Raw genomic sequence first — 22,428 nt, 5'->3', positions numbered from 1 at the left:
ATGCTTCGACTAATAAAGGAAAGTATCCCCTATGCTGCCTTAACCACCTTATTTACCTGTCCTGCTACGTTCAGGGGTCTGTGGACATGCACTCCAAGGTACCTCTGTTCCTCTACACTTCTCAGTAGCTTATCCCTTGCCTTGTTTGCCCTTCCCAAATGCATCACCTCGCACTTCTCCAGATTGAATTCCATTTGCCACTTTTCTGCCCACCTGACCAGTCCATTGATATCTTCCTGCAGTCTACAGCTTTCCTCCTCACTATCAACCACATGGCCAATTTTTGTATCATCTGCAAACTTCTTAATCATGCCCCCTACATTTATGTCTATGTTTAAAGGAGAAAATCCTCTAATATTTTCCCTTTTCTTCACCATGTGTTATGGCTCCTGGAACAGCAGTGCCCCCTCCCCATAGCTCAGCTGATGAACATTTTTTTTAAGCCTGGGAACTGAGCTATTTGACTACAGGGGCCATCACAGATGAATCCAGTCCTTTCCTCGCCCATTATCCATGCATGTGTACTTCCAGTAGGGATCATTGGATAGTGATGGGTGAATGAAGGCTGATTTTTTTTTCTTGTTCATTTTCCTTTCTCCCCACCCTGGGGACGCTGAGGCCAGTTGTGTCAGAGAAGTGTTCTCCTTCTGGACCGTTCCTTGACATTTGGTCAATTTACATGCACACATATCAATTTATACAGTAATTGCAGATGTTTCCCTCCAAGCCTCAAGTCTGTGCAGTGATCTCTCACCGGCTTTTTCTTCTATCTGTCTTGCCTTTGCCCTTGGACCAGAAGTGAGTTGATCTCTGGGCATAGAGAGCTGCTGAAGTTGAATCTTCAAGTGGAGCATGGCCTGTGTAGGGGGAAGAATAGGAGAGAAACATTTGGAGTGCAGTATATATACACAGGGAGAGCAAGGAAGGCAAGTCACCAACAGCACAGAGAGAGCAAGGATAGCCACAGCAACGTGCCCAGGTGGATGCAGAGTCAGTGGGGCATAGTAGAAGTACAATACAACCTGGCCTCCAACGTTTTTTCTAAATGCTTTCTTTCCAGTGCTTGTAGAGCAACACACATTATTCCCTTTCTAAGTCAACTTTGAATACACCATGATCGTCGACTATAAAACAGTGCCATTGGAACGCATTCCCCGGCTTAATGTCCCTATTTGTCTTGTGCCACCTGTCTCCAGGCATCAGGGGATGACAATTATGGAGATGTGATGTGACATTGGTGCACTGGTGCCTATGTGACTAGATTCTAACGTCCAAGTCACGTAAATGCTGCAAGCCTCAGACCTGTATTTGGATTGAGTAGATCCAAATAATAGTTCATGTTAATCAATTCCTATTACATAACAGCTGAGACCTTAGCAATGCTGTGATCAGCTATTACGCCTCTATAAAATCACCAGTAAACACACACACAATGCTGAATTCAAACTTCAGTTATTCCCAGCTTTCCCAATGGTTCAGCTGCTTAAGACAGTGATAGTTGAGCCGTACAGACCAGAAAGATTCCAGGATTGATCCCCAGTCTTTGCTGAATTAGATGATTTCAGCCAGGCTGAGTGGTGCTACAAGTAATAGAAATCGTCTCCATACTACTGGAGGGGGAGAAACTAGCCAGTGTTCCGACCCCGAGCACCTTCCATCGACCCCTGCTGGAAGTGCGTGTTAAGTGATGAGACGAATGGACTTAGCTATAATGTCTCCCAGATTGAATAGTTGGTGCTCACTGTCCAGGCTAACACATGAAATATTCTGCTGCACCCTTAGTCCTGCTCCATCTGTTGAGTATACACTTGGGTGAGGTGCTGGAGAACATCCACAGTCCATTGAACTGTACCCAAGCAAAGAATCAATGCCTTTAAGAGATGAGGGAAAGAAAAAAAACACCCCTTGCTTCCTCTGTGTATCTTTTCTTGCATCTGTTTGCTAACTTTTAGGCCATATACTTAAGAACATAAGAAATAGGAGCAGGAGTAGGCCAATCGGTCCTTCGAGCCTGCTCCGCCATTTAATAAGATCATGGCTGATCTGATCCTAACCTCAAATCTAAATTCATGTCCAATTTCCTGCCCGCTCCCCGATAAGAACATAATCCTTTTATTTATTTTTTTACAAGTTATTTTCTCCTCCGCTTGCTCTGGTCTTGCTGTACCACACGCTAGCTGTGGCTGAGAGGTTAGGCAGGCATCCTGTTCTCGCATCTTCACCAAGAGATTAACAAATTCTAAGAATTATGCAGAGTGTTTGATAAAATGTCTTCAACAGGATCTAGAGATTTTCCCACACACATAACTACTGTACAATTGTTCAGTTCCTGAAAATCTTTTCCGAGTCTAAACCTGACTCCCTTGTGCATCTGTCCAAGCAGAAGATAGGACTGATGCTTGTTAACTTTCCAAAGAGGAAAGGAAACAAAAGGTGCTTTTTGTTACTTTTAATCTATTCTTTACTGTCCCAGGAAAGTGTTCTGCTCCCTGGCCTCCATGGGGTTGGGTAGGGAGGGGGAACTGCCTTGTCTGTTCCCAATAACAGCTGTATTTAGGAGGAATTGCAGCTGTTCCATGTCATGTTACTGTGCTGCGCAGTGCAGTAGTGCATCAGTGTACTGCCATGATCGACCAAAAGAAGCTATGGCCAATAACGCTACCGAGTCCAAACTCGGATGGGAATTTGGGCAATTCTATCTATCTATTTTTGGTAAATGTTGTGCTCAGAGATAAAAGGATGTTTAATGAAACACTCGTCCACGTTTTGTGCCTAGTGTCAACACTAGTCAAGTATGTTGAGATGCAGATCAGCCATGATCTGGTTGACGGGTGGAACAGGCTCGACTGGCCTACTCCTGTTCCTGTGTTCCTACCATTTGAGGAACACACAACAGAACAAAGGGCAGTAGGAACGATGGTGAGTCACACATTGGACTTCTGATCTTCCAATAATAGTGTGGCTATCTGAGGATATTTGCGTTCTACAAAAACCTCTCCTACAAATGGATAAACAGGGGCTCCCAGGGAACTGCCATTTCTAGGGGCTGCGAAGGACAATCTACTGAGAAGATTTGCTGGGAATCTTTGACAACTTTGTAGAGTTAGGGGTGGCCATTTTTTTGCAGTATGTTTGGAGACAAAGGACAAGTCAAGCTGAGAAACAGCAAAGGTGAGAGGTCAGAGTAGAGATACAGCATGACAGGGTCAGCAGACCAGTGGGAAACCTAAACACTCATGGGAGGTTATGCTAGAACTGTATAGAACACTAGTTAGGCCATAGCTAGAGTACTGCGTACAGTTCTGGTCACCATATTACAGGAAAGATGTGATTGCACTAGAGAGGGAAGAGAGGAGATTTACGAGGGTGTTGCCAGGACTGGAGAATTTTAGCCAAGAGGGAAGATTGGATAAGCTGGGATCGTTTTCTTTGGAAGAAAGGAGGCTGAGGGGAGATTTAATTGAGTTGTATAAAATTATGAGGGGCCTAGATAGAACGGATAGGAAGGACTTAACAGAGAGGTCAATAACTAGGGGGCATAGATTTGAAGTAATTGGTAGAAGGATTAGAGGGGAGTTGAAGAGAGAATTTTTCACCCAGGTGGTGGAGGGGGTCTGGAACGCGCTGCCTGAAAGGGTGGCAGAGACAGAAACTCTCATCGCATTTAAAAAGTACTTGGACATGCACTTGAAGTGCCGTAACCTACAAGGCTACGGACCTAGAGCTGGAAAGTGGGATTAGGCTGGATAGCTCTTTTTCGGCCGGCACAGACACGATGGGCCGAATGGCCTCCTTCTGTGCCGTAAATTTCTATGATTCCATGTACAGCAGAGATGTGCCAAGCTTTTGCCTCCTTGGGCCACATAGGGCGTACCATGAGCCTTGGGGGCCATGTATGAGGGTTATTTTCCTATTTTGCACTCCTGCTCGGGCGCTTTACCTGCTTAATTTAAATGGTCAGAAAATCCTGTGCTGTACGTGGCTGAATTTCTGATATGTGTCCCCAGTGGGTGAAGCTTCCTTCCAGGAGTGTGCAATAAAAAAATTACCCCTATAATGTTTAAATCAGTGTTCCCATTAATTTGCATATATTTCTGCTAATTAGTAACAGATTGCAGTGCTCTGGTTTAGGATATATCCACCAATGAGGCAACAATGCTAAAAACAGCCCTTGATAACTAGGTACAGGGTTGAGACTGCACTAACATATTTCATGTGGTACACTGGCAGCCAGCAATGAGAGATTTTCATTCCATTGACCATGCTGGAATTAAACTAAGATTCTAAAGGTGATGGGACAGTGTAGTAGTTTGGGTGGGTTCTTCTGCACCTGGTCTCCTGCTGCTTTCTCTGATTTGTTTTAGAGTCTGATTTGACTAATTAGTACAGTTGGGCACCAGCTTTCTCCATTGCGTAGAAAGTGTTGAGTTCCAATTCCCAGCAATGTTCATTAAAGGTGCACATGTGGAATTACAGCTGGGAAGGTGGAGAGCAGAGGAGTCCATTGGCTTGAACAGAAAGCAGAAGAGTAGAACAGTCAGTGTTTTTCACAGGCTGATAGAAAATTCAACAGCATGGTAGCAATAACACTTGGGAGGTGAAGTCCTAATGAGCATAGCAGGCCGAGCATTAACTAATTACTTCCATTTTCTCTTCTCCATAGCTGTGTACCCACTCACAATCTTTCCATGCAGCTGTGTCACTGAATAAGGAGTGTATGCGTACCAGAAACACTTCAAATTGAGACTAAAGACACAGTATCTCCTGTCAGCGAACAGAATATCTACTGTAGCCTTTAATCAGACAGAGGCTTGCCCAGGTCTGTACCTGAGATTTATTTGAGTATAAATTATGCTGAAATAAATGCTACATGTCTGATTCTGATCTTCTGTTGTGCTTTTGTTTCTCATCAGGTCTGATGCACATTGAGGATTATGAAGATGAAGAGGAACCCCCTTTGTTGCTCATTATTCTGTTTCCTCACAGTGAGTATCTTCTTTTACAGCCTAATGTTTTAGTAATGAGCGTTTGTTTTAGAGGCACTGGTCGAGGAATTACGAAGAGAGTCCATGACCTTTGACTGCGGGTGAACTGCTCCATGCAGTTTGCCCCCATTTAAGTTAAAATACATCCTCAGCTGAGATACTGATCCTGCTGGATAAGCTCGATCTTTCTTTGGTGCAGTGAAAAATTGGGTACCTTGTTGAAGAAATCTGGAGTTTTTTTAAAATAGAAAAGGCAAGAAAAATAGGCCGGAAATCCTTTGTATTCCCTTTACTTTCATACGTAGACTGCATATGAAGTATTTTCAATTTTTTTTTCCTTTTTTTTTAAAAATAAGGTCTCACTTCAAGCTCTGGAGGAAAAAGTGTTGAGCAGGGTGTGAGCCAGTTGTGGGAGAATTGCAGTGGTTTGGAAAAACAGGCAAAGCTTTTGCACATATAGGGTTCTGGAATGGAGACGTTTTAGTTACCAAAGCTATAAGTTGGCTTGGGTCTCATACCAGGTCAGAGATGGATTTGGATGAATTCAGAATTCTGGCATCAACACTGCATTTATATAGTGCCTTTAACGTAATAAAACACCCCAAAACGTTTCTAATGAGTGTAATCAGACAAAAATTGACACTGAGCCAAAGAAGGTGACATTAGGACTGGTGACCAAAAGCTTGGTCAAAGAGGCAGGTTTTAAAGGAGGAGAGAGAGGCGAAGAGGTTTAGGGGGGGAATTCCAGAGCTTAGGGCCTAGATAGCCGAAGGCACGGCCGCCATTGGTGGGGTGAAGGAAGTTAGGGATGCACAAGAGATGGGAATTGGAGGAATTCAGTGTTCTCAGCGGGTTGTATGGCTGGAGGAAGTTAGAGAGATATGGAGGGGCGAGACCATGGATGGATTTGAACCCAAAGATGAGAATTTTAAATTTGACGCGTTGGTGGACTGGGAGCCAATGTAGGTCAGCAAGCACAGGGGTGATGAGTGCGAGTCAGGATATGGGCAGCAGCGTTTTGGATGAGTAAACAGTTGTTTACGCTATTTCTCCTGCTGAAGTTACAGTGGGGGAGCGCTACGGATTCAAGGCTATTAGGAGTAGGATTGTCATCTATAAGTCAGGCCCAAAACTGGATGGGTTGAGGGGATCAAGGTTGAAGTTCTGGTTTGTAAATTTATTAATTGTTTGATAAGACACATAAGTGAAAAAGAAATGGACTTCTGTTCTAAAAACCAGACTTGTGCGGATCAAATTCCTGCTGTTGATTATTTATCAAAAATGTTGGTGTGAGTATCAAGTTTGCATGTTCTGTATTCCCAACAAGTTTTCCCTTTAATATTATCAACAGGATAAATTTAGACACTGCGCACTCAAAAATTGGGCAGATGGTAACATGAGTCGCGAATGACATTTTAAGTAACCCGTTGCACCCACGAACCACATGAATTTCAGGAGAGCGCTAGGCCTGCTGTAATCAGAAGTGTTGCACAATGGGGTAAATGTTCCGACACCCTGCACCACTGCTGGGAACTCGCAGGAAGTTTGTCGGAAAAATCATGGGCGGACCGCCACTTGAAAAATTTATTTTACCATTGTCCTCTCCCCTTTACAGACTTTGGCAACACTGTGGCTGTACACAGAGCAGCAGACTGCAGGTGGCCATTCACGACAAATATGACTTTACTTCTGCAGCGGAAGAATCCAGGATAGATCAGCTTTATCCCAGCAGGATCAGTATTTGAACTGAGTGTGTATTTTTAGAGCATGTAGCACTCTGCAGAATGATGAGTCAGTACAGACTCCTGCACGTACAGATTTAAAACCCATTGATGCACGCTGTCACATGGGTTCTTGAAAATATTTTGTGGCATCGCTATGGTGAAATTTTCAGCAAAACTCCCAATTATCTTTTATTTTCTTCACTGTTCATTTTTGAAAGATCAAAGTTTAGTGACAATGCTGCAATAAATAATTTAGTGTTTTGTGGACTTCGTGTGGTATATAGTGCAGCCTCTGGCATAATTATTCCTTGCAAGCTTTTGTATAAGCAAATGTTAGACCTGCCATTTCCTCATACCGTTATACTGTAAATCTGTTATACCGATTTAGTGAGCCAAATTGTGTTGAAGATTTAAAGGAAAACAACTTGAAATCTGAATGCACAGCAGGTCAGTCAGTACCTGCAAGAGAAACATTGATGGGACACCTTCAACAGAATGCATCTGGTTAAACCACAACCAGATGCTAAATGTTGTACACTCCAGCCCTTTCTGTTATCCCATGTTGTGAATGTTGCCTTACACAGGGTGGATTTAGTGCAATAAACAATTCATTGAATCGATCAATCTAACAACAAAACAGGGTTTTAACAATTTACTGGCTGTTCCTATAATTTGATTCGAACAAGCTGCTCTGAATTTATTTCTAACTTGTTGTTACCATGAACTCTGCTAAAGTAGTGACTCATATTTTCCAAATTTAGAGAAATCTTTTATGTAGAATGAAAAGAACTGATTTAGAAAAATGTTCTTTGTTCATGAGCAAGCTGTGCGCCAGTTTCATGAACAGAACGTTTTTCTGAATCCATTCAGCCCACTTTGCATCACCTGTCCAATAACGAGCTTTTCCTTGTGTTCTGTGCATGAAAGAAAGGCCTCTCCAAATATAGGCAGAGAATTGAAGTTATACGGAATTGGGCTTTATAAAATGTTAAGAGTAGTTAAGAATTGAAAGGGAGCTGAGCTGCTTTGTTGCAGCTTTAGCATTGGAGGGCTTCTATTTGAGGTCAGAGGTGATGGGTGAAGGAGAACTAATGTCAAAATGATCTCTCAATGAAAAGTGAAGAGATTTAAAATTTGTAGGTGAGCAAACAGTCACTGGTCTACACATTCAGCACAAGTCACGGTGAATGCACGGAATTGGGACTGCATGTACTGTCTGTTAGTATTGAAGGCATTAAAGTGTTTGTATGAAGTTCGCTAGTCTGCTATTTTAATATAGGTATGAGCATGTTTTCTTTTCAGTGCATTTGCTATTCATTTCACACCGTGTGATTTCAACCCATTTGTGCATCTGCAACTGTGGAGATGTTGTGCAATTCTACGGTGGAACTTTCAACTTTGGCAGGGCGTCAAATGGGCAGTAGTCAACGGAAAGGAAATTCGTCCAGGGTGTATAACGGGCAGCCGACCCTGCTGAAGTTCAAAATTGTACCCTATGGGGTAGATTTTGATTTTGTGCGATAGTGTAAAACGGGTATAGTGAATTGGCAGTCCGTTTTACATCTCTCCCAATTTTTATTTCCATTGACTTCCCGCAGAAGACATCACTGGCAGACGCTCAAGCCTTGATTTTCCGATCGGCATTATTTGAACATCCAGTGTTGAACTAACGTTGGTTGGAAAATCTAGGCCTCGGTCCCTATATTTGGAAAGCGACAGTGATGGGAAAACGGTGATTTCAGCACACAAATGGTCAATGGAATGATAACTCAGCTGCTTGTCAGAAGGCAACATTATAATTCCATAGCATTTATGAGCCGCCTCACTGAGCAATTCAGGAGGTTGAATGATTATGTGTCACTAACAGTGTGTCTGTACTCTCATAGCTGCTGAGCTGGCAAAGCGTGACGATGCTCCAGTGTGGCAAGCAGGAATTTGAGGACAACAGAGGTCGGTGCGTCCCCTGCTTTCACTGTCCTCCGGGACAAGAGCCTGACAAGGTAATAAATACACTAATATCTAAAATTTCAATTAATATGTCTGCTTGGGTGATTTTTGTCTGTAATTATATATGCTTTTTTTCCGGCCATTTATCTTTACAAAGCCAATAATTGCATACAATAAAAACTTTTCAGAGTTATAGAATCATGGAACGGTTTCAGCATGCAAGGAGGCCATTCGGCCCATTGAGTCTGTGCCGGCTCTATGCAAGAGCAATCCAGCTAGTCCCACTCCCCTGCCCTATCCCTGTAGCCCTGCAAATTTTTTCCTTTTCAAGTACTTATCCAGTTCCCTTTTGAAAGTTGATGATCACAAGGGGGCGATTTTAACCCTACCCATCCAGCAGAAACCAGACAGGTTGGCGGTTAAAATGCCCTGAGATAGTTACCTGCCCTGGAGCTGCCAGCATCCCAGCCGTCCTTGATTTTAACCTGCTCTCCTAAGCAGGCGGTAAGGATACCCGCCCAAAGTCAGTGGGATCCTTCTTTACATAAATGTGTCAAGTCCCGTTTATGACATAGAGACCCGACTACAATTTTAGCTCGGGTGTGAGTCGGGAAGCCACTGCGGCATTCCCACCAGGTCAACCCGGGACAGAAGAGGATCAGGCCCAGAAAAAAAACGAAAAGGGTAAGTGTTTTTATTACCTTTTTTAGAGAGGCCACGAGGAGCACCTGCAGTAGGCGGAGGCTCAATAAAGCTATTTAAATGAGGCGGGAAGGAGCTCCTACCTCCGTTTCCATCTTGGTTGCTGGCTGACTTCATTGGAAATAAAAATCGGGATTGATGTAAAACGGGCTGCCGGTTTGCTGTCACCCTTTTTATACTATTGCACAAAGTCAAAATTCCTCCCTTGGTCTGTTTTATTGTAATAGCAGGGGTGATGTGCACCAGTGCATGATGTTGTGGAAATGGAGGGCTAATCATATCATGCCCCATTGTTTTAACAGCAAACCACTGATTATCACATTATTAACTAACCAATCAATAAGAACAGTGGTTTAAGATAAATGCAGTCAGGCTGGACAAAAGGATCTGATTGGTTTTAAAAATAAAGCGATTCATGGAATCTTAAATTGCTTAAATTTTCAATATAATTCTTTTTATATGAATTGTTTTATATTTTATAATATGAATATTGTATTATCACTGTCCAACAGTCTATTGTCCTCTACTCTTTTACAAGCCCTTTGAGACTAATCTCATCAATTTTGGAGATGGTTTTTTTTTGGCAATTATAGAAAATACAGTAAAACTTTAATTGGCCTTATATTTTATAATCATCATCATCATGTGTTATTCTTAATGACCTCATTGTAAACACATGAAACTGCATTGGGACTACCTGTTTGTGAAGGATAATTAATTCTTTGTGCAGTACTAAAATGTAATCTCTCTTCTTTAGGAATGTGGCTATGGAAAAGGCTTTAGAATGAGCTGCAGAAACTGCACATCGGCCACCTTTTCAGACACCTATGGTTCTGGGTCCTGCAAACCACATACGGACTGTGAGAGTTTGAAAAAGACATATGTCAGTCTGGGGACAGCTACAGCAGATGCTGTGTGTGGACAATGTTTGCCAGGGTAATTAACCAGCCATTCTTCCTGTTGTAAATTCTAGAGCAGGCCCAACTATTGGGCACTAGGGTTCATTTCTAGAGGGATAGAATTGAAAAGCAAAGAAGTTATGTTTAACTTGTATAGAACCTTGGTTAGACCACACTTGGAGTACTGTGCACAGTTCTGGTCTCCATATTATAAGAACAATAGACTCATTGAAGAGGGTGCAAAAAAGATTCACAAGGATGATACCAAAACTGAGAGGATATCCTTATCAGGAAAGGCTGAACAAGCTGGGGCTCTTTTCTCTAGAAAAGAGAAGGCTGAGGGGTGACCTGATAGAGGCCTTTAAGATAATAGGGTTTGGTAGGGTAGATGTAGAAAAAATGTTTCCATTTGTGGGGGAGTCCTAAACTAGAGGTCCTAAATATAAAATGATCACTAATAAATCCAATGGGGAATTCAGGAGAAACTTCTTTACTCAATCACTGGAGCTATTAGGAGTACCTCCTCAACTACAAGGAGTAGTGGAGGCAAATAGCATAGATGCATTTAAGGGGAAGCTACATTAGCACGAGGGAGAAAGGAATAGAAGGGTGTGAGATGAAGTAGGGAGGGAGGAGGCTCGTGTAGAGCATAGACCAGTTGGGCCGAATGGCCCGTTTCTGTGCTGTAGTTTCGATGTAACTCAATGAAACCTGGGTTTGTCCTAGACTGTTATCTATCCATCCGTTTGTATGCCTAAATAGGTAAGACTTGAAACATATCAAATCTAGTAAAGGATCACATAGTGACTGGGACAGCTTGTGGTGCACTATTATACATTATGATGTGATAGGATATGTGTTTATGTATGTTATTTGTGACAGTTCCCCAAACTCAGCCCAGTGGGGTGAGGTGGGGATTGCATGTGTTTGTTTGCTTTCACAACAATTGCAATGTTACCAGTTGAATGTCAACAACTATATCTGAACAAATTATAAAGCATTACCAAACGAGCTTGAGTCCCTCAGTGAAGTTGAAACGATGGGCAAATGAGACCGACTTCTGAACAGCATCTGGCACTATGATCGGGATGTGTGTGCTCTGCAGTGCAAGAGAATCCAACATTTTCAAATTTCACGAGATGAGACTCTTCATTACCACCTGGCATTCACTTAGCAGCCCTGATGACAAGTGAGAAACTTAGTAGTAGTGTACCAATGACTAAAACATTGTGCTCGTGGACTTGATTCCCAATCACATGTTCTAGTACAACTATTCATAGGTTGAGTATTCTATTCAAATTAGAGGCTGCTGCACTAACCAACAGCTACATGTTGATATTTCACAAGCAATGCAATGTGATTGGCTTCAGCATGCACGTATTATCTTAATTAAAAGTCAACATCTGTAATAGATATCCTTATCAATACAATATAATTGGCTTCAGCCTCTGCACACTGTAGTTTGTAAACTAAAGGCTGCAATACTGGCCAATAGCTGTATGCAGACATCAAAATCCAATGGCTTAAACATTAAAACAGTAATTTTACCCTTAAATGTGTCAGAACATTCCAGAAAGTAAAAACTAAAGAATTGGACACAGGGCCAGCTCATTGCATGATTTCTGCTGTGTTGTTTTAACTATGAAATATCTTAATGCTGGAAAGCACTTACTAAGATTACTGAATACAGAAGTGATGAAAAATATCTTTACAAATTTTCCAAAAGAGAGATGAATAAATTGTATGGCGTTTTAATAGACTATATATAAAAAAATCATAGTCAATCCTAAGATACTCTCAGCAGCACTGAATTTTTAATCAGATGAATCAGAGTCACAGGAAGGAATGTTCAGCCTGACTGAAGTGAGATCATTAGTCATCGTAACACTTCAATCTGTACCCTCAATTGCGTCTAAGGACTTATTAGATGCGAAACACTTTGGACGTCCCGATGCCTACCCTATTTGCATAATTTGATCAAAGCATATTATGTCATTGTGCACTTAATGTAAAATAGCCATCACAGTATTGTAACATATTCTGTGTTCTGAGTCCTTGGGATGCCCTGACTGTTGGTAAAGGGAGCTATGGGGGGAGTATCTGAGTATCTCTGGATGGCTATAGTTACTGCTTCATGCATTTTGGCTTCCAAGGTGACTAGCCTTTTGTGAGGTGATCTGTGGAGGATGCTGGACTGAAGGAAATGTTCTTCCCGGTTGTGTTAAGCTAGATTCTGGATCTCCAATCCTGGCAGATTCCTTCCCCTCCTCTTCCTCAGAAACGATGATGAGTTCTTTGTGCAGTGTTTGGGCTTATTGGGATATGGATAACTCCTATGAAAAGATATGAATGTAGGAATTAAATTTCATCTGTCCACTTAGAGATTTTGTCCACTAAACTGCCCCTTCTAGTTTAGTACCATCTGTAAATTTGACCACTTTGCAATGAGTTTCAGAAGCCATGCCATTTATGTAAATTTGAAACAGTAGTGTTCCCAACACTGAGCCCTGAGGAATTACACCTAGTCTGATATAATTCCTCTAATTAGTACTCATTGTTTCCTACCCTTCAGCCAGTTTCTTATTCATTTCTAGGGTTTACTGTGAAATCCCATGGTTTAATTAATAGCCTTTCATGTGGAACTTTATCAAACCCTTTTGGAAGTTGAGGTACACCATGTCATAGGGCTTACTACAGTCCCTTTAGGTTGTCAGTTCCTCAGTGAACTTAAGGAGGTTGGTCAGGCAAGATTGTTCCCTTCTGATTTCATGCTGACTGCTGATAAATAGGTTATTGGTGTACATATAATCTTCAAGTTTACTACTGATACATATGAACCAGGAACAGGAATAGGCCATACGGCCCCTTGAGCCTGCTCCGCCATTCAATAAGATCACAGCTGATCTTCTTCCTCAACTGCACTTTCTTGCCCTATCCCCATATCCCTTGATTCCCTTAGTGTCCTATCTATCAACCTCAATCTTGAATATACTCAACGACTGAGCATTCACAGCCTTCTGGGGTAGAGAATCCCAAAGATTCACAACCATCTGAGTGAAGAAATTTTTCCTCATCTCTGTCCTAAATGGCTGACCCCTTATCTTGAGATTAGACAGTCTAGAACTAAGGGTTATAATCAGGGCAAACAGCCTCTCAACATCTTCCCTGACAAGCCCTCTAAGAATTTGATACATTTCAATGAGCTCACCTCTCATTCTTCTAAACTCGAGAATATAGGCCCATCCTACTCAATCTCTCATGGACAACCCTCTCATCCCAGGAATCAATCTAGTGAACCTTCGTTGCACCCCCTCTCAGCCAAGTATATCATTCCTTTGGTAAGGAGACCAAAACTGTACACAGTACTCCAGGTGTGGTCTCAGCAAAGCCCTATATAATTGTAGTAAGACCTCCTTACTCTTATACTCCAACCCCCTTGCAATAAAGGCAAAAAACATACTATTTGCCTTCCAAATTGCACATTAGCTTTCCGTGATTCGTGTACAAGGACATGCAGATCCGTCTGAATACCAACCTTTCTTAGTATCTCACCTCTTAAAAAAATATTCTGCTTTTCTATTCTTCCTACCAAAGTGGATAACTGATTCCATTATGTTACATGGAATGGAGGTAAGACTAATCAATCTGTAGTTGTTTTGCCACCCTTTTTGAATAAGAGTACTACATTAGGTTGTTTCCAATCCACTGGTACTTCCCCAGCTTGCATTGACTCCCTCATAAAATTCCTCCCTAGTCTGTCTCAGCACTCTGGGATAAATACTGTCAATACTTGGGATTTATTTATTTTTGAGCCCTTTTAGCCTGTTTAAGACTTCATTAGAAATGCGTTAGAAGTCATTGATTTTACTTGGGATATCTTTTGTCTGCAGGGGGCACGTGGTTCATCTCTTCCCTTGTGCATACTTGGAGGAAGTGATCATTCAGACTATTTACTATTTTTTTTATGCTTATCCTCGGGTTCAATCCTGTTTGGGTCTTTTATAGTTTTCATTTCTTCCCTGACCGTCCTCTTGCTGTTATGGCTTTGCAATAATTTTTTTACTGCTATGTTTAGCCTAACCTGCAGTGCCCTTTTCCAGGTCTCACTTTGCCCCAGTGATCACCCTTTTCACATGTTTCTGCGTTTTCTTGTATTTATCCCAGTGAGCCCCGTCTCCTTTCTGCTTGCAGGATTTGTAGAGGCCATTTTTCCTTTTTATCTCCCTTCTAATTTTTTGTTAATTCATTTAGGGTCATGTTTTCTTAGTCTGAGCTTGCTGGTTTTGAGAATATCAACATTATGCATTTATAATATACCAGAATCTAATGAGATAGTGACTGTGGTCTCCCTACTTTCTCTCTCTCCATGTTTAAAATGACCACTCCGTTCATAGCCATTTTAATTCAGTGACTCCTATCTTTTGCATTTCTTTGTGAACTTTACAGTGGGCTATCTTTTTAATGCTGATTCAGTTGTTTTTTTTTTACATTTCTTAGGAATGCTGGTTAAATGGGACATTTTACCAACTGTTTCCTTTCAGCCATTTTGGCATGGCAATTGTTTTGGAGGTTCCTGGAATACCATGTTTTAAATAAATTGTTGGACAATGCATGGAATTCCTTCTTTATCAAACTTGGCATTCTTACCTGTAACTTTGTGATCAGATGCTATTTGCTATCTGCTTGCTGTAAGCTACACTAGTGGCTGATTAACCAGTGGTAAAGAGAACAGTTACTGGAATTTCACCTCTATACAGTCAGTAGGAATGGGTGGCTTAAGATACTTATGGCAGCAAACTACTATGTGGGAATCTGAGATCATGCTGAACTTAAGGATCAGCAGAAAATATGCATTGTTTGTATATATTTATTACCAAAATGCTTTATTATCTCACACCAGATGTTTCCATACTTAATATCTAGACACAGCCAGAACAACCATCCCTACTGTTTCTCATTTACAGTAATTATTTATTTAAAATCAGTTAACTGACCTGCCCTTAACATTGTCATGATGACTACTTCTGAATCCAAGACACGGTCGGAATTGCATTGCCCTAACCTATGTTTAACAAAACTAAAAGCTCGTCAAATTGCTGAAAAAATAGCTCATGCTGTTGTAATATGCCAACAGCATTGTTCTAAAAACTCTTCCAGTTACATTGACCAGAAACTCAACTGGGCCAGCCACATAAATACTGTGGCCACGAGCAGGTCAGAGGCTGGGTATTCTGTGGTGAGTGACTCACCTCCTGACTCCTCAAAGCCTTTTCACCATCTACAAGACACAAGTCAGGAGTGTGATGGAATACTCTCCACTTGCCTGGATGAGTGCAGCTTCAACAACACTCAAGAAGCTCGCCACCATCCAGGACAAAGCAGCCCGTTTGATTGGCACCCCATCCACCACCTTAAGCATTCGCTGCCTCCACCACCGGCACACCATGGCTGCAGTGTGTACTATCTACAAGATGCACTGCAGCAACTCGCCAAGGCTTTATTGAGAGCGCCTCCTAAACCCGCGACCTCTACCACCTAAAAGGACAAGGGCAGCAAGCGCATGGGAACACTACCTCCTGCGCATTCCCCTCCAAGTCACACACCACCCTGACTTGGAAATATATCGCCGTTCCTTCATCATCGCTGGGTCAAAATCCTGGAACTCCCTTCCTAACAGCACTGTGGGAGAACCTTCACCACATGGACTGCAGCAGTTCAAGAAGGCAGCTCACCACCACCTTCTCAAGGGCAATTAGGGATGGGCAATAAATGCTGGCCTTGCCAGCGACGAATACAAAAAAGCAAAAGACTGCATTTATAGCTTATAGTGGTACAATTTCCAATTATGCACTTGCAGTGTGGCGATTCATCTGCCAGGAGCACAAAATAGAAAATGGCATTTGTGCAGCCCCTAATTTTCTACCAATTTAAATGCGATTTCCAGCAGGTGAGGCTTAGAAACAGGAGCGTGTGATTGGACAACTATATTTTACATGCAATGTAGCTGTTGACTGACTTGAATAGTTTACAGAGAATCCTATTAATTATTACATTATGAACTCTACTTTTTACATTCAGGCAGCAATTGGGTCCCTTAAGCGGACTAATGTTGAAAAGTTCAAATTGTGATCTCTCTTTCTATTGAATGACTTTGACTTGAATAGATTATTGATCAAGAAACTTGGCTGAGATTGAACCAATCAATAGACAATTAAGAATGAGGGGAGTGGGAAATAGGTTATAAATTCGATGATAAAATTCAAAGTACTCAGACTTTTAAACAGGGCAGGAAATGTTCAGACTTTTGCTAAATTCAGTATTTTTGCCGTGTAATAAGCTACCTCAAAAATGTGGTGTCAATAGAGACTTCTAGTGCAGCTGTTTAAGGTTTGAGTGGGACACCATTCAGCAAGTGTAGGAATCTGGGCTTGAATTAAGTCTGGGGAAGGGTGTGAAATTTTATCTCACCATCTGTTAGAGTCCTAAGAAAAATTTGTAGTCTCGATGCAGGGGCAGGAGGAGAGGAAAAGAAAGGGAAGAGAAAACAAATGGGGAAAATGCCTCTCTCTTTCCCCCCGCCCCCCCCCCCCCCCCCCTTAACAGTGGCTGTACTTCGTACCCTATTGTCATATCTGACTCAGCGGCCCCTTTTCTTATCTTAATTATGTTTTTCTGGAGTTAGCTATGCTATCTCGCTGGTGCCCAGTGTCTCATCCCCGTCACACATAGCTCATTAGAATATAAGAAAAATCAAGGAGGCAGAAAGGCCATTTGGCTCATTGAAGCTCATCCTGTACAATACCATCTCCCATCACAGTATCCAGCTTCATTTTGATTGTCCCTTTTTTTTGCCTGTATTACCCTGCCTAGCAGATCTGTCCAAATTTTTATCACTCTTTTTAAGCCAAAGTTTATTTTAAATTTACTTTTTACTGTATCACATTTATAGCAAGGACTTCCCTTGGAGCTGCTGCCAAAGACATAGGCCTGGAATTTTCTCTGAGTAGCTCCTGCTCCGCTGCTGTAGCTTAGCCGGAACTGCAGTAGAAACCCTGGTTACACGTGAAAATGGGGTCTCGGCTAGCGAAGTTATATCAGTGGAGCAAGAGCAGCTCTGAGAAAATTCCTGGCCTCGGTCTTTGGATCCTACTCTCCTACTTTCCAGGGATTCCTTAAGTGTTACTCTGGGGCTATCTTATCTTAACCATTTTACATCTTATATAATCACAAAATCAACTGAATGCACACGGTATGATTATGATTTTTGAAGTGTATTGTGGTTTCATTAACTGTTTATTTTTGATCTCCTTTGCAGGTATTACACCTCAGCCGAAGCATCCTCTGGTGTGGGAAAATGTCTTCCATGTTCTTTGGCTCTGATGGGAACTGTGGAATGTACAGGTTAGTCTATTCCTGGTAGAGGACAGTTGCATTCACGGTAATACAATCTACTCCTAATCACCACTTCTTGATTTTAACATGTCTACTCTCCTATCTTTCAAGCTTTTGTGGTGTCCTCTTTGACAGGGCTTGGCTTTTCACTGATTTTTCAACAAAAAAAAACCCTCCTGAGGGAGTTGCAACCATGAATGGGTTTATTGATGTCATACATGGGTTATTAAAGCCCTGGTATTTGTGCCATCTCTTTGTTGCTTCACCATCCTGTTTTTGTTAAGATCAGTTAATGTCGAGGTCAGTGGTGATGTCAGCCACTGCCTTGTTGTCAGTAGCATGGTGGAAGGATACTGCATGCTGTTTTTACGCTGTTATGGGGTTACTATTAAAAAGTAAGTGATAAGGGAGCCTGGTGCCGCAGTGCCTATGAGCGCACCTCAAAGAGGTAATATTTTGAGTTTATGCCCACAGTTCAGTAAAGAGGTCACCATTACAGTTGCATGTTCAGCCTGGCACTAAGTGACCATACGACTAAAGAATATGGTTATAAATTTGGTAAATGCGAAACAAGATTACTCATTAGAAGATTTTATTCACGTAGCACTACACATGCCATGCATAAATTAATGCTGTATTGATAACTCCGTCTAAAACACAGCTGGATGAATATCTGTAAATGATAGCAATTGAAGGTTATAATGGTAAATATAAGCTGAGATGGGAAAACAGCCTATGGAACACCATAGGAAGGGATTTGTAGAATATAAAAGGTCAGGGTTGAGTATTATTGATGGTAGTGTTAGACTGATATGCTAGCATTTTCCGTGGATTATCTTTCTAGGGAGACATTTCACAGGATTTTCCCTTCTTGGAAGTTTTGCCTATGGTTTCACCATCAGGAATGTACTTTAGGGAGAGACGATGTGTAAATTATACAAGGTATGTTGAAAGGAGGAGCCTCAATTGCCAAATGGCCGCCTCCCATTTTACAGTGTTTTCTTCATATTGCTTGATGGAGAGGCAGTTAGTGCTTTGTTGGGTTACACCCATGATTCCTAATGATCTGCTGCCTAGCAGAGTCTCAGTGGAGAAACCCAAAGGAAGGGATAAGAAACAGTTTATCAAAGTGGAATTAAAATCCAGTTTGGTTGCTACACTTTACTTTCTGAGGCCTGCAGTAAACATACTATTGTTTTCTTTCTATTTTAAAATGTCAGATAATAGAGAAAACTTTCAACATCTTTCTTTCCTTGCCAATTTCCTTCCCGGCTGAAGATGTTGACTCCTTGCTGGGGTACGGTTCCATGAACATTGACTGTCTTCTGTGTCTTGTTCAAATACCTAATCTTCATTATTCACGAATTCCCTCTACCTGAGATGATATGAGGTCCCAGCTGCGATCAGCTTACTTGAAGATAGGACCTTCCTAGTCTTTAAGTCTCACCTATTCACTGGATAAACTTGCTGAGCTTTTGGGGAGTTAGGCCTTCCATCTTTCTCCTTTTATGCTAACTAGCACCTATGAACAAAGGATTAGGAAGTTTTGTGAGCCATCATGACCGACACAATCCCAAAATAACTTGGCACACCATACTGACACAGTGGAGCAGTACAGCAGCTGTCACTTTTACTCCTGCCTTTCTGTTCACTGGTTCGGCACAACTGTACTGATGGGTATCTAACGATCCGAGTGTTGAAGGACACTGTGTCCTGATCTGACCACACACAACAAAAGACATTCAATTACTTCTTCCCATCCCATGCAACCAAAGGACAATGTCAGATTCTATGGTGTATTACAGATATTTCAAATGCTTACAAATCTGTCGGATTGTTCTTTTATTTACGCCTTCTGTTTTGACAGTACTTAGCACATCTGACATCTGCATTTCTATGAGAAAAACTATCTTTAACTGTCTAACTTAGCGTGGATATGATTAGCTGTTACCCAAACCTTATGAGTAAATGGTGTAAAGACTTTATAAAGGAACACTGAGTATGTGTACAGCTAGATACAAGGGAGTGAAACCAGATAAAAACACAAACTGCTTTCAACACACTAATCCTCTGTTTAGGTAGGTAGACATTAAGAGTGGTCATACTGAGGTGAAGCAAGCCAAGGCAACTCTCGTGGAACACGTGGTGCTTTGTATCTGCCTGTCGCACTCTGCACTGAATCCATGGATCTTCTGGGGTTAGGCTCATTATCATATTGGAGGCAGGTTCCTGGTGGTATTTCTGGAAGGGCCAGGGACCTCACATCATGGTGCTGGTGTAGGGCGTGCAATCATGCTAATGCAAGCCTCAAATATCGGCAGCAGCAGATTCCAAAATATTGAAACTTTTCAAATTCTGAATACTTGCTGAGTGAAATCTATCATTCTGCAATTGATTGCACTTGTCTTATGGGCCATTTAAAATTTAATTCCTCCTTTTAATAACACGGGACACCGGGAATACGATGGCTGCTAAGGTGCTAATGGTGGAAAATATGCCAGATGAGATATTTCCATCATTAGCATTTAATTTGAATAGCCCCACCCAGTGTCCAGTGTCACGTCCGGTTGGAAATCTGGAAGTGGTGGTGGTGGTGGTGGTGGGGGGCCTGGCTCCTCAACTCAAACCCCCCCTCCCCCCCACCGATTCCCACACTTGGCTGCCAAAAATACACCCCAAAAGGGCATAAAAATCCTGACCACTATCTTTAGAGACTGATCATTGGCCATCTTTTAAAGATATTTTTAAACCTCTACTGCGATTCCATTTTGTTTCATCTCAGCCTTCAGTGGTACTGTAGTATATTGTACAGGGATGTTGATCCATGAATTGTCCTTCTTGCTTTGGTATAACAAGACAAACATTTTTGACCATTTCTAGGTGCACAATACTGTATCTGGATTATATGATTGTAAACAATTTTACAACACCAAGTTATAGTCCAGCAATTTTATTTGAAATTCACAAGCTTTTGGAGGCTTCCTCCTTTCCACAACATTCACCTGAGGAAGGAGGAAGCCTCCGAAAGCTTGTGAATTTCAAATAAAATTGCTGGACTATAACTTGGTGTTGTAAAATTGTTTACAATTGTCAACCCCAGTCCATCACCGGCATCTCCACATCATGGATTATATGAATGAGAGAATTATCCTTTGTTCTCTAGATTACCTGTGTAACCACAGTCACTCTAAGACAAAGCAATCCATTGTATAAAGAGCTTTGTGAGGTTTCAAAGATGTGACAAGCTGCCATATAAATACAAGTATTTCTTTGGGTTCTGTTAGATACTCGGATAGTGAGGGTGGTGCTACAATGAGGTGAAGTGAATAGAGGGAAATGAAGGTTGCAAAGCAACAAGAACAATATTAGGGAAAATATCAATCAAACTGGAGTAAAGAGAAGCCTGTACACTGGTTTTGGCTGGTATGGTGGCTTCAGTTATTCGAGCACCATCATGTTTTGCCATCAAGTGGTAGGACATGTGTTCACTTCTGTGATCCCCATATGGTGGGTTCTTGATTTAAGCTATAGTGCTGTAAGAAGAGGTCGCAGAAAGGCAGGTACGGTAGTGTAGTGGTTATGTTACTGGACTAATCCAGAGAGTTCAAATCTCACCATGGCAGAGAATTTGAATTTAGAAAATGTCAGAACATTTCCTGCATCTGCATCAATATTTTTCTTTTGAGATTTTGCTCTTTGTTGTACCTGGGGAACACGAAGTTCCCAGACGCAGTGCAGCGAAGATGAAATGGGGCATAGACCCGTTATGCCAGGTCTCCGCCTCCACTGCGCTGCCCTGGGATTTCCTGGGGTTTACCTCATTGGTCGGTACTAGTTCTGTCGTTGCAGTAGGTGCAAGCCCATTATTGGCAACAAAAAGCTGGTAGTGGGGCTCGTGCCGGGAATGTCCACTGTGATGGTGATGGAAGATGGCAGTTTGTATGTTGGATTTTTCCCCTAGCAGCTGGTACTCAGGCCCCACTGGCTGAATGTCACCATCAGCAACCAGAAGGCCCCATGTGGCACCTAGGAGCACAGCTTCAGGCCTCCTCTCCCCCGCTTCCCCTCTTTTCCCCCCCCCCCCCCCCCCCATTCCCAGTGTAAGGACCTGCCAGGGTTCAGACCTGCACCAAGAGGGTGCCCAGGCTAAGCAAATGGCCCAGACTATGATATTGAGCATCTCCGATGAGGGAAAGCTGAGGTGAAAATCAGCCCTTCTTCTTTGGCAGTCCCTCAGGGTCGAGGATGACTTGCTTCCACTGAGGATGGGTTCTGCGGTGGCTGAATAGTCCAATCTTGGAGCCGCAGACTCTGCCACAGGTAGGGCAGGTGGTGTTTAATGAGGCGGGTGGGTGAGATGCTCTGGATTCTGCGCGCTCTTTCTGCTGCTTACGCTTGGCCTCCACGTATTCCACTCGGTGACGCTCGAGGTGATTGGCGCCTTCGCGGATGCTTCTTCTGCAGGTTGGGCGTTCTAGGGCAAGCGATTCCCACGTGTTGGTGGCGATATTGCATTTTTTTAGGGAGGCTTTGAGAGTGTCCTTATTGCGTTTCCTCTGCTCTCCTAGTGATCGCCTGCCATTGCAGAGCTCGGAGTAGAGCACTTGTTTAGGGGATCTTGTGTCAAGCATGCGGACAATGTGGCCCGCCCATCGCAGCTGGTTGAGCGTGACCAGTGCCTCGATACTGGGGATGTTAGTCTGGGAGAGAGTGCTCACGTTGGCACACCTATCCGTCCAGTGGATTTTTTTTTTTATTCGTTCATGGGATGTGGGCGTC

At 42.3% G+C, this 22,428-nt stretch overlaps 1 protein-coding gene across 1 annotated transcript in view; it reads left to right on the top strand.

Annotated features, from left to right (window-relative positions):
* The window catches only part of relt (RELT TNF receptor), a 76,520-nt gene that overhangs the window by 7,897 nt on the left and 46,195 nt on the right, over positions 1-22,428 (top strand). Inside the window, exons 2-6 of the mRNA XM_067985862.1 lie at positions 4,664-4,819; positions 4,914-4,985; positions 8,596-8,709; positions 10,116-10,294; positions 17,573-17,658. Of these exons, the coding sequence (XP_067841963.1) occupies positions 4,935-4,985; positions 8,596-8,709; positions 10,116-10,294; positions 17,573-17,658 (430 nt within the window). The 5' untranslated portion in view covers positions 4,664-4,819; positions 4,914-4,934. The remainder of the gene's footprint in view (positions 1-4,663; positions 4,820-4,913; positions 4,986-8,595; positions 8,710-10,115; positions 10,295-17,572; positions 17,659-22,428) is intronic.

The sequence above is a fragment of the Heptranchias perlo genome, chromosome 6, assembly GCF_035084215.1.
Source record: "Heptranchias perlo isolate sHepPer1 chromosome 6, sHepPer1.hap1, whole genome shotgun sequence".
In the NCBI taxonomy this organism is placed as follows: Eukaryota; Metazoa; Chordata; class Chondrichthyes; order Hexanchiformes; family Hexanchidae; genus Heptranchias; species Heptranchias perlo.
Note: the sequence above shows the minus strand (reverse complement) of the source record. Positions and strands in the feature narration are given on the sequence as shown.